Source organism: Neodothiora populina (assembly GCF_041146345.1).
Source record: "Neodothiora populina strain CPC 39397 chromosome Unknown canker_contig_7, whole genome shotgun sequence".
In the NCBI taxonomy this organism is placed as follows: domain Eukaryota; kingdom Fungi; phylum Ascomycota; class Dothideomycetes; order Dothideales; family Dothioraceae; genus Neodothiora; species Neodothiora populina.
Genome location: NW_027191415.1, coordinates 875,894 through 887,746, shown reverse-complemented (window position 1 = coordinate 887,746; position 11,853 = coordinate 875,894). Strand labels below are relative to the sequence as shown.

The 11,853-nt window shown below is 53.4% G+C and overlaps 3 protein-coding genes across 3 annotated transcripts; 2 read left to right on the top strand and 1 right to left on the bottom strand.

Annotated features, from left to right (window-relative positions):
* Positions 1 to 788: 788 nt before the first annotated feature.
* On the top strand, positions 789 to 2,738 carry AAFC00_006358 (uncharacterized protein; the record flags this gene model as incomplete). The annotated part of the gene is made up of 1 exon (XM_069346303.1): positions 789 to 2,738. The coding sequence occupies one exon, from the start codon at positions 789 to 791 to the stop codon at positions 2,736 to 2,738; it is 1,950 nt and encodes a 649-aa protein (XP_069197511.1).
* A 1,167-nt stretch (positions 2,739 to 3,905) lies between these two features.
* On the bottom strand, positions 3,906 to 6,077 carry AAFC00_006357 (uncharacterized protein; the record flags this gene model as incomplete). Its single annotated transcript, XM_069346302.1, has 1 exon — positions 3,906 to 6,077. The coding sequence occupies one exon, from the start codon at positions 6,075 to 6,077 to the stop codon at positions 3,906 to 3,908; it is 2,172 nt and encodes a 723-aa protein (XP_069197510.1).
* Positions 6,078 to 7,242: 1,165 nt separating this feature from the next.
* On the top strand, positions 7,243 to 10,437 carry AAFC00_006356 (uncharacterized protein; the record flags this gene model as incomplete). Its single annotated transcript, XM_069346301.1, has 1 exon — positions 7,243 to 10,437. The coding sequence occupies one exon, from the start codon at positions 7,243 to 7,245 to the stop codon at positions 10,435 to 10,437; it is 3,195 nt and encodes a 1,064-aa protein (XP_069197509.1).
* Between the last annotated feature and the right edge of the window lie 1,416 nt (positions 10,438 to 11,853).

The window sequence follows — 11,853 nt, the reverse complement described above, 5'->3', positions numbered from 1 at the left end:
GCGGGGCGCATAGTACGCAGGAAGCACATAGCCACGTAAGTGCATGGTCGGAAACCAGCCAGGACAGTGCAAGGTCTATGCAATTAGCTCGGAGGCTAAGGCCGAATCCTTTGGCTAATTCCCTCGAATTCACGGTCAGCTTCGTCTATTCGTGCTCGCTCGCTCGGGGAATCCACCAAATGTTAGATCGAACAATTGTTTCTCGCTGTGCTGCCTGCCTTGTCCTACTCTGATATCAGAGTCCACTCTCCTTCCAACCACCTCCACATGTCCACCACTTCACCCACCCCTCTTCCGTGCAATTGACTTTTGCTACACGATACGTTCAACGTCTCCTAATCCTATGTCACGAATTCTCCGTCGCTAAGAAGCATTCACGTGGTCTGTACACGTGATATACTTATCTTTCTACGACCAAGGCTACCAACTGGATATATCACAGCACAATTCCCACTCTTCAGGTCCAGGACTACTCCGAGCTGCTCGTGAATTGTGTATCCGGCTCTCTTCCCATTCGTGAAGCCTGCGTGCAGCTAAACCCCGTTGCTGATTTGTCGCTCACCGGCCCATCGTTCCAACCGCCGCGGCTCTGTTCGACACTCCCTTTATCTTGTCAAGACCTCCGTCTTGAATTTGCCGGTAAACCCGTCAACTTTCCACAGGCATTGGCTGTCGAGAAAGTGATATTACCTGTACAGCAACAACCAACTCTCCGGCGGGATCTTCGCTTCCTTCAGACCGCTTAGCGGCCTCCATCTGCCCATCACGGCGCTTTTCTCACTTCCAGCATGGTAGATGGCGGACGGGCACGCGCCTTGTGCTCGCTCTTGCGGAATCTCTTCCTGGCCGGCGCCCTCTACGCAGTCATCTTCAGCACAATAAAACTCGCTCACGATCCCTCCGCAAGGGCAAAGGCCAAAGACGCTGTTCCCGCCTTTCTGAACACCCCTCAGCATGTCGAGCCCGAGGTGGTCAAGCAGACAAAGTCGGGTCTCAAGGTCAAACTCTCTTCCTCGTCCACCAAGACGGTTACGATAAACCCCTACGCCAATGTCTTCAATCGACCCATCAGCGCTGTGCTGCCCAAGGATGACTTTTACGGGCCCCGTCCGCACGTCGATACGGAAGCCAACTTGCCTATGCTGGTCGAAGAGTGTAGAGGCTCGTATGAAGGGATTGAGAAAATGCACAACGTGTTCGATTGCCTGGCCTTCCTCGCGAACGACGAAAATCGCTACTACACTCTACCACAGCCCGAGCATCGTGCGAGCGAGCAAGACCCCCGTCATGCCGAGTATCAGAACGCCGATGGCCATGGCAACACTCTGGAGAAATACCCCTCGATTGACCACGCCGAACCAGTATCGGAGACAAGCTTAGGCACCTGTCCCGGCCCCATTATTCCTTATCATGTCTATTGGTCCGGCCCTGCTACCTGGCGTGTCGAGGTCTTCATCAAGGCTTATCTGTACACACAAAACTTGGCTTGCAGCCGTCTTTGGCTATGGCTCGATGCCGACCGTTCACCGACCGCCGTTGAAGACATGCTAGCCAATGATACCCTCTTTGCTCGCTTTTTGCCCTTCGTCGAAAGGGGAGACATCAAGCTCATGTCCTGGCGCTTCCCTAGCCGCATGCCTCTACCCAGCGCCTTCGATAACACCGATGGATTCGGTTACTACAAGAACCCAGGGCCTCCAAACTCAAAAGGCGACACTGTCGTAGCCGATGGCATCATTGAAGATCGCAGTGGCCAGCAGTGGGCCACCCTCACCCCCAAACAGATGACCTTTTTCCCCCAGGCTATTTCCGATGCGGTACGCTTTGTCATTCTTCACCTTCACGGAGGTGTATACATGGACATGGATGTGCTTATGCTTCGTGACATGCGGCCGCTGCTTCTTCCTAAAGTCCACGACTTCGCCGAGAGATGGGCTGCTCACTCACACCCTGGCGACTACAACACGGCAATCATGTCCCTGACTGCAAACTCAAGTCTTTCCTCCTATCTCCTTCGTGGTGGTATACGCATGGGATTGAACTTCCACCCTCGTGTGATAGGTCGCATGGCTTGGAAAGACGGTCGTGACCAAGAGTTCCTCATGCTTGAGACTGCCGCCTTTGACCCCATCTGGACCGAATTCAACTGGGATCGGGAGGGTCGCTGCACCGTGCCTTGCATCCGAGACTATAGTGCCGTCTTCAAGGGCAAGCCTGGAGCGGTCAAGGACGAATGGGAAAGTTTCGACGGACCCGAGCTTCCGTTACTTAATGCTTCACTTGCGATTGCCCCTGAGCATCCCGAGTCCACCCATGCCAGCGCTGCTCACGTACAACGCGACGCACTATCCGTGAACGAGGCCGAATCGATTCCAGGCAAACAGGAAAAGAAAACCGACCGCGTCATAGTCTCGACCATGGCGGAGCCTCTAGCGAGCTTCACAACCAGCGACGAAGAAGCCGAGGCACTCGAAAAGTCCGGAGTGGTCAAGGAGTACCGAATCGAAGAAGACAAGTATCCGCCCAACAACCGCACGCTGGAAAACTTCTTCCGTGGAGCCTGGACATACCATGTCCATAACCAATGGCTTAAGCACCCGGAGCCCTCGTCTTGGCTCGATGTCATGCAGAGCGCCCATGACGGCTTCCTTGCCGGCAAGCGTGTCAATGTGTACGGCGAGACGTGGAAAGGCCCCAAAGTGGCGCGATACAACGAATGGGCCGACGCCGGTTTCTGAGTCCCTTCGCTCTCAACCACTATCGCTGCTTCTGCCTGCACATAATCTTTGTTGTTTACATTTTCAGCCATGGGATTTGGCGGTGTACCGTGCAGAGAAATGTCCCTGTCCATCGCTCCTACAAATCTGTGGTTTCTTGTTTTGTTTCTTGTTCTTCTGCGAAGGGCGTTTGTTTCGGAACCATCAGCCATATTGTCTTTTTTTCTATTTGTCGTTTCCTCCTTTCTTGTTCAGTAAAAAGAGAGAAAAAAAAGCGGGCAATTTCGATGTGCATAGAGCCCCAACAGTTTCATATATACCCTTCTTCTGGAGAACAAGAGCGGGATTGTTTTTATATTTTTTTCTTATTTTCTCGACTCTCGTTTGGCGTGGCGTTTTTGTGTGTGGGATTCCAATGCTATCATCTATCAGGAGGAGGTCTTTGTCTCTCTTTTCGAGGGTGAGTTTGTTCATTTACAAGATGGAGAGAAAAGGAGAGAGACCAGGAGCGAGAAACAAGAAACGATCGAGTGAAGGAAAAAGAAAAAGCATTCAATCGGGGTGGTTAGTGAAATCATTCCCACTGCTTAGGTACTCTACTTCTTGTCTGAAGCCCATTTTTTGTCTGGCCTTTCTTGGGCTGCGATGTATATATCACTCAAATCTACCTACCTTACCTACCTACTCATCTGTCTACTTTATATGTTATTTATGGAGGAAAAATATAGAGACTTGGGATATGAGCTTGTTCTACACTGCGTGCCATGCCCGCATATCGAGATGGCGCCAAGAATGGAAGTGGCAGTGTACAGCATTATCATTGCCTCACCATGAATCCACCGCCATTCGAAGAGTAAGATGCTCCAATCATGAAAAGGATAGAGACGACAAAAGTAGACACGAGGGCTTTGGGGTGGGTATCATCGAATTAAAAGGGATCGGCTCTGTCTAGTACTGAACGTTCAGGCTATCGCCGCTACTGATGCTGCTTTACCTCTCTCTCACACTCGGCCTTTGAAACGTCTCGGCCTGTTCTTTCTTGTCCTTCTTCCCTTTCTGTCTCTCTCTGTCGCTTTCACCAGGCTGGAATTACACAGTAGACTCGCCCCTTCGCTGCTTCTGGTCTGTTTTGTCTCCGTGTCTTTACAATGCCACTGCAGTTCCTGAAATGAATCCGGAACAAGACTTCTATAGCTCGATAAGACTCTCCTCGACCACAGGCTGTTGGGGAACGTGCTGAGGGGCGGCCGGGAATGCCTCGTTGCCCCAACCTCCGGGCGCCGAGGGAGCTTGCGGCCACTGTTGCTGCGCGTTCGGTTGCGGTGGGCCATTGGGGAAATTTTGGTAGTGTTGTTGTTGCTGCTGTGCTTGTTGCTGCTGTGGCGGTGATGTCTGATAGCTTTGCGGAGGTTGGGAGTATTGTTGTTGACTGGGGTCCTGCTGGTGCTGGTGCTGAGGGAGTGGTTGGTTCTTCACCTCGGGACTGACTCGTTGTGGCAGGGGCTGCTGGTTCTGATCGGCCAGGTAATATGCTGTCGCGGGATCAGGGTGTGGCGATGCCATACCTGTCTGCGAGCCCTGTGAGGCATGCGACGGTGCGTATTGGGGGTTTGGCTGTGATGCATGATATTGCTGAGAGGATTGACGCTGCGGCTGTGCGGGACGTTGCTCGCTTGGATACGGCGTCGAGGCAGCTCCTTGGTGCATTTGAGGCGGATATTGCGAGTGTGCAGGTTGGTATGGATCGGTAGGCAACTGTGAATAGTGTTGAGGCGGCTGCTGTTGTTGTTGCTGCTGTTGCGAGAAGCTTGGGTAAGGCGCATTGTTCGCATGAGATGGATCAACTGAAGGGACGGTAGCACTGTAGTAGTTTTCCACCGCACCGATGTTCGCACCAGCAGGAGGCGCGGTGGGTATTGACGGGTACATGTTTGAGACAGGCCTGGCAGTGTGATAGCGCGATTGATTGTATGTGTTGGAAAGACGCTCCTCTAGCATACGATCGTAGTAACGCACAACTGTGGCGAGCTTGGAATGAAGATCGAGCAGGGTGTCGTGCTTGCTCATCGTCTCCCCGTACGTCCTTGCCAGCTTCGGTCTGAGGGTTCCGATACTCTCGTAAAGCTCCTGCAGCTGAGGTTCTCGTAAGATGGTGCCCGGGGGTTGGTGTTGCAGTCGATCGACCAGTGTAGAAAAGAGGTTGATGTTCTCGGCCTCGACGGGGGTCAATGCATAGTCGTGCTTTGGTGTAAAGTTGGCGGGGTTGGCGCTGGGTGTGGAAGAGCGCTGTTTGAGGGAAGCGGCGTGTTTTTTCTTTTGCTCTTCCATGTCTTTGAGAGAAGCGTCAATGGCTGCCATGAGGTCGGCATCTTCGTCATCTGCGGCAGCTGCTTTGGCGGAGTTAGCACCGGCTGCAGGAGCTGCGGGAGCGGTCGTCGTCGAGCGAGGCTTCTGCGGTTGCTGCGAGGATTGTGCCCTCGGCACGTAGCCAGCGCCGGCACCAGAAGCACCGCTCTCTTCCAAGCTCATCTCCAAGGCTCGTTTCAGGTCGGCATCAAAGGCGTCATCGGCGACGCGAGGATCGCGAGGCTGCATGGCAGAAGAGTTCTGATAGAGGGTCGTCGGAGCATTGAACGAGTCGAGGGGCTTGGAGGCGGCAGAGGCGCCACGCGACTTCTCGGTGAGTCTTGCATAGCAGCCGTCGTCGACGCGCACGGGTTGGATGATGCCGAGGTGAGGCAAGGGGATGGACTTGGAGGAGCATGTGCCGCAGAAGACGTTACCGCAGTTGCGACAGTGGTGTTTGCGGTTGGTGAAGGTGAAGCGCTCTCGGCAACGCATGCAGACGTCCGAGTCGAGCCATTCGGGAGGGGCAGACGAGTCAAACATGCTGCTGGCGACGTCTGTCTTGGGAGGGAAGCGGAAGCCGTGCCGCTGCAGGTGGTTGTAGACCTCGGTGATGTATCCCAGATTGCTGCGACCTTCTGCGGCAGTGGCCCAGGACTGGATGAGTTCGAGGAGCTTCTGCTTGACGTCGTCGTTGAGCGCGGCGGGGCCTTGGACGTTGAGCAGCGAGGTCAGATTGTCGAGGAACTCCCTTGAGGCAATCTCGGCCATGAAATGGGAACCGCCGTTCTTGACGCACGTGTCGGTCAGATTCAAGGCAGCGAGCTGAACATTGGGATTCTTGTTGCCTATTCTGCGCTTGAGCGAGCGCATTGCCTCTTTGGGCTGCACCGTCTTTGAACGGATGACATCGGAGATTTCGAGGTTCAAGGCGATGTCTTCGAGGCTGGAAGATGTGGCACGGTCTATCTGCTCGTCCAGGGCAGAATTACCGGCGCCGAACCATCCAGACATGATGGTGGTGGTGGTGGTGGTGGTGGTGGTGATGGTGGTGGTGGCGGCGGCGGAAGGCGACGATGTGAGGCGACAGAGCCAATGTCGTTGTGTGGCTGATGAATGAGAGAGCAGTAGTGTTGACAGCTTGTTGATTGCCTCCCTTGACTTGTAGCTTGGGGATAAAATGGTCGGATTGGTCAGCGACAGACTATTGCAATGAAGCAACAAGAGTGGGAGATGGAACAGCACAGCCAGACATCCGACCGCTTTGGCTTCTCAAGGTAGAGCTGACGATGATGCTGTACAAGTAGCTGTGTTGTAGTACTTTACAGCACGAAGATATGGGGTAGGATGTGCAAGCACGAAGCTGTGTTGATACTGCAGCTGGATACCTTACAGTGGCTCAGTGATGGTGCCTTATAAGACATCGTAGGTTAGCTAGGTATACGATCCGATATTATTACGCCTTGTTTATGCACAGGTGCTGTGGCTGGTTCGCCTGGCCCCTCACTCAAAGTCCGGGGTTCTCTAACCTATAGGCGAAGGTAACCCTAACGCAAGGGAATGTGTGTCACAGTTGTGTACTACTCAGTACCGTACTACTGTAGCAGCAGCAGCAGCAGCAGCAGCAGCACAGCTCATATTCTCTGGTCGGCCATACGTCACTGGGGAAGGGAAGGCATCGACTTCGAGGGCTGAACAGTGGCAGGCAGGGTTCAAGCCGGGCATTTTACAGTGGTGATAGTGTCTGAGACTGAGTCGTCCGCTGCCGGTAAAAGGTACAGTAGAGTAGAACAGAAAGATGGGTGGGCTACAGTTACTGTATACAGTGTCTGGCCCGAGGTGCCTCACACTTCTTGCACAGCTGCAGTTCCCTCTCTGCCAAATCATTGATTGCTTGATTGCATGTTTTCCTGAGCGCTGCTGAACAAGCACATCTTGTGACACAGCCCGACTCTGGCTTCTGTTCTGACTCCTATACCATACCTTACCTTACATCACACTGCAAGCTTCCCTTCCGTCGCCCACGCCGCAACGCGCTGCATCCCATTTTCTTGTCATCATTCGCCATCAAGTCTCGCCCCCCGCCGCCACCGAGCAATCTGTAAACACCTAATCAATTCACACTGTTCCATCACGACATGTTCATACCCACGCCGCCCTCTTCCACTCTTCTGCCGCAATGATGAGCCCTCCGTACCCCTCGTCCCCGCCATCCGCCACCTCGTCGGCTGCATTTGGTCTTCGGCCCCTCTCCGACTCAACCTCCAACCATCATGCCGCCAACGGTCACTCGTCGAATGGCCACTCGTCGAATGGCCACCACGCCCCCAAGCCATACCCTCACATCTCCGACCTCCAAGCCGCCGCCGTCAAAGACCTCCACGCCGACCACTCTCTGAACTTTTTGATCGGCGAAGCGCGCACCTCTCTCAACAATGCCGACACTCTCCTCGCCTTTCGCCGTCCCGAACTCGCCTATCGAGACTATCTGCGCTGCTTCGAGATCCTCGCCAACATAATCCCACGCCATCGCGATCAACCCGACCTGGCTCGCAAGCATGGACACCAGTTCCAGGCATACAATGACATGCTCAAGCGCGTCAGTCTGAAGACAGATCAGTACGCAAAGATCAAGGACATAATCGTCAATGACAACAAGAGAAACGGAACCAGGCCTGCGGCATCTACAGTCCCTACCAGGAGACAGTCCGACGCTACCGACACCACTCCTGCCTCTTCCATGGGACACCGCACAAGCAGCTCTGACGCTTCGGCCTCACACTCGCTGCCATCCAGCGGTGCTGATGCTCTGAACGAGCGCTTCGCCCGTCTGAGGATGCTGCCTCCCCAGGGCAAGAGACCCGACTCCCCGCTGTCTTCCTACGCATCTTCACAGAGCCCACGTACCTCGCTGGACATATCCAACCTTCCCGCTTCGCTTCGGCCCTCGGGCCCGCGTGCCATGCCGAACGCTTCTGGTCGTCCTACAGTACAGACGGATTTGGGCAGTTCGATGCCCAAGGCGCCTGCTCCCATCTACAGCCCCGCGAGGAATATGCAGCTCACGGGCGACTTCCATCTCCCTCGTACCACTGCTCGCAGCATTGTTGGCACTGGAGGTAGATCCAACTCGGCCATGTCTGCCGCCTCTTCACATGCGCCTGGCAACGAAGGTGACGACTCTGCAGATTACTTTCCCCGACCCACTCCAGAACGCCCACCACCTGGTCCGCCGCGGCGCAAGTCTGTCCACCTGCCCAAAGAGATTCGCATTGGTCCGGAGAAGTTGTACGACTATCTCAAGATGCACAGCATATTGCTCATCGATGTGCGTAGCCGTCACGAATTCGATGACGGTCACATTTTTGCCCAGTCTATAGTCAACATCGACCCGACCTCACTGCGCCGCGACATGTCTGCAGACGACGTACAGGACTCGTTGGTCCTCTGTCCGGATCAAGAGCAGTCTACTTTTTCACAGCGCCACAAGTTCGATCTTGTTGTATATTACGATCAGGATACATCCTCCGATAGGTTCTTGAGCCGTCCCAGTACCGAGAGGGAATGCAAGCTGCGCTACCTGTACGATGCTCTATATGAGTTCAATCAGGACAAGCCGCTCCAGAGGCCGCCTATCCTGCTCATGGGCGGCATTGAGTCTTGGACGGATCTGGTCGGTGATCAGGCTCTTTCGAGATCGAGCACAGCGACGGGACCAAAATCTTCCGCCCCACTCAGGCGGGTGCCCGTCGGCAGCCACTCATCCCAACTCTATGTACCGAAGAGAAGACTACGCGAGTACAATCCTCTGGACGCAGAAGAGGAGCAGAAATGGCTGGAACGGGCCCGTGTCGAGAGTGTCGTCGTTGACCAAAAACCACCACTGGACGAGGAAGACGAATCGCAACAAGTCGACAGTGCGTCGCCCTTTTACGACAACATAGAAGAGTTCAATCGCAGATTCCCCGACGCAGGCAGGCTCGAGCAGAGTCAAAGACTAGAAACATCATCGTCGCAAGCTGTGCCGCGGCCGCGCATCCCCTCATATCCCGCCCCTCCGCCACGTTCGTCCTTCACCCCGTCGCCGACGGTGCCGCCTGTGCCCTCCAGACCGCCGCCGGCAGTGTCTAGGATGTCCTACAGCGGTGTTAGCGACCGGTCTCTTTCTCAAAGCGCGCAAAACACCGGCTCTTCGGATCTGCCAGCTTACGTTCCGCCTCGATACCTGCCGTCGAACTTGCGCCTGCCTCGCACCGGTCTGGTCAACTTCGGCGTTACATGCTACATGAATGCCACAATACAAGCCCTGTCCGCCACCACACCTCTGAGTCTGTTCTTTTTGGATGACAGGTTCAAGCAGCAGATCCAACGTGATAACTGGAAAGGCAGCAAGGGAGTGCTTCCGGAGCTCTATGCCAATTTGGTGCGGAGCATCTGGAAGGGAGACGTTGAAGCGATCCGTCCCACGACTCTGAGGTCCTTTTGCGCTCGCCTCAACAGTGAGTGGGGGATTGATCGACAGCAAGATGCCAAAGAGTTTCTTGATTTTCTAGTTGATTGTCTACACGAAGATCTCAATGAGAACTGGTCTCGCACGCCTCTCAAAGCTCTTACTGATCAGCAGGAGGAAGTCAGGGAGAGTATGCCCATGTCCATGGTGAGCAAGACCGAGTGGAGTCGTTACACTCACCGTGAGCATTCGTATCTTACCGATCTGTTCGCGGGCCAGCACGCATCACGCCTCCGCTGCACTACATGTCACTTCACCTCGACGACTTACGAGGCTTTCTACAGCATTTCCGTCGAGATTTCCCGATCAGGGAGGACGACACTGCAAGAGTGTCTCAAATCTTACTGCGCCGAAGAGATGCTCTCTGGAGATGAAGTATGGAGATGTCCCCGTTGCAAGAAAGAGCGCGAAGCGACCAAGCAAATCACCATCACGCGTGCGCCTCAAAATCTCGTGGTACATTTCAAACGATTCGCTGCGGGACGGGGCGAGCGCGCTCAGAAAGTGCGCACCCCGATCGAGTTTCCCCTGCGAGACCTCGACCTCGAGCCGCACATGATTCCCGAACCGAACAAGCAAGAACGCATGGCCATGAGCAAGCAATACTCTGCCGATCAGACCAAACAAGATCCGTCCATGACCGCGCCTTTCCTCTACGACGCTTACGCGGTGATGCGACACATTGGCACGACGCTGACGAGCGGACATTATACCTGTCTCGTGAAGGATCGAGCGCGCAAGTGCTGGAGGCAATTCAACGATACGTGGGTGGCAGACTTTGATCCCGATCGATTGCCCGATAGAGACAGGCTGCAGAATGAAATGGCGTATATTGTTTTCTATCAACGCAAGACGGATAGATGAGGTTGGCGTTGATGATCATGATGATGATGCAGCGATCCGGATTGTTTTGGAAAAGAAAGAAAAGAAAATCATGTTTGTGATATAGATGTCAAGCAAAGGGAGCGACAGCGGGCGAGCGAGCATTGAATGGCGTTTTGATGAGTGATTGGCATTGTCTTTTTGTTGCACTGTTTATTTTGTTCCATGAATCAGCGAAAAGAGCCTTGTAGTCTTTGTTTTTGTTTTAGTATTCTCTCGCTCAACAATGTATCCAATAGCTTTTACGATGTGGGAATCTGGAACGATAGGAAGAAGGAGAAGAATAGACGACCACCATTACTTCATTTGAATATTGTTGACTTGACAGTGGATGAGCGTAATTTATCTAGAGGTTGTCCCTGTCAATAAGTAAATCAAGCATTATTGAAGCAGCAGATCGCATCGATTGACTAGACTGTCGTAGATTGGACAGCACTAGCCCCATTCAGTAAGCTTCGGTCGTACCAGAGGGGTTGAAAAAGTCGCTTCAGGAACTTGCTGCCTGAGCAAAGGCGTATATACTGCTGTGAACGGAACAAACAAAGCAAACAAAGCTCCGCATTCCCCTGATCTATCACATATAGAACATCGAAGTGAAACAATGGCCACCACCTCTCTACTACAATGAAGGGCTACACCTCATGACAGAAAAAGACAGCAAAAGAGCAAGATCGAGAAACCATCAGCGACGAGAGACACAGAGAGAGAGAGGGTAGGTAGAGGACCAGAAACCAAAATAATTCCGATGCGGGGAATTGAACCCCGGCCTTGCCGGATCTTCTTGCTTGATGCAATGAGAGCGGCAAATCCTAGCCACTAGACCACATCGGATTTGATGGTGATTATGTTCTGTTGTCAAAACTATATTGTTTCCGCCGAATTTACACACTGATCGAAGGACGAGGTGGGACGTCACTGGCTGCTGCACATGGCAGGTTGTATATAGGCCGGCAGCGAACCGTTCGAGTTGCTGAGTTAGGAGGACATCTCTCTGGTGCGGGCTTTGCTGTCGTTCGCAAACTTGCTGTACACATTGATGTGACAGCGTATGTGCATGGTCTTGCGCTAAAGTTGAACTACCTACAGTCTGCCAGACACTTATACACGCAATACTGTAGCAGGATCTCGCCTATACAATCTGAGTTTCACCGACGAGCCTGGCTCGGTACACCACCGTGTGCAAAGTGACTTAAGGTCCTAAACAAGACCCTGTCTCAATTTCACGCTGCCGACGTTTCCTAGAAGTAGGAAGCTCGTTCTGCCTGTCGATATAATAGCTGATGAGTGAAAACATTCTGAACTGCGTTATAGCTTGACTTTATCATAGCAATGGTGGAATTCCTAGCTCGAAGAAGAATTAGACCATTGTCGTGCTTACTCTACTGAGCCACGTCGTGT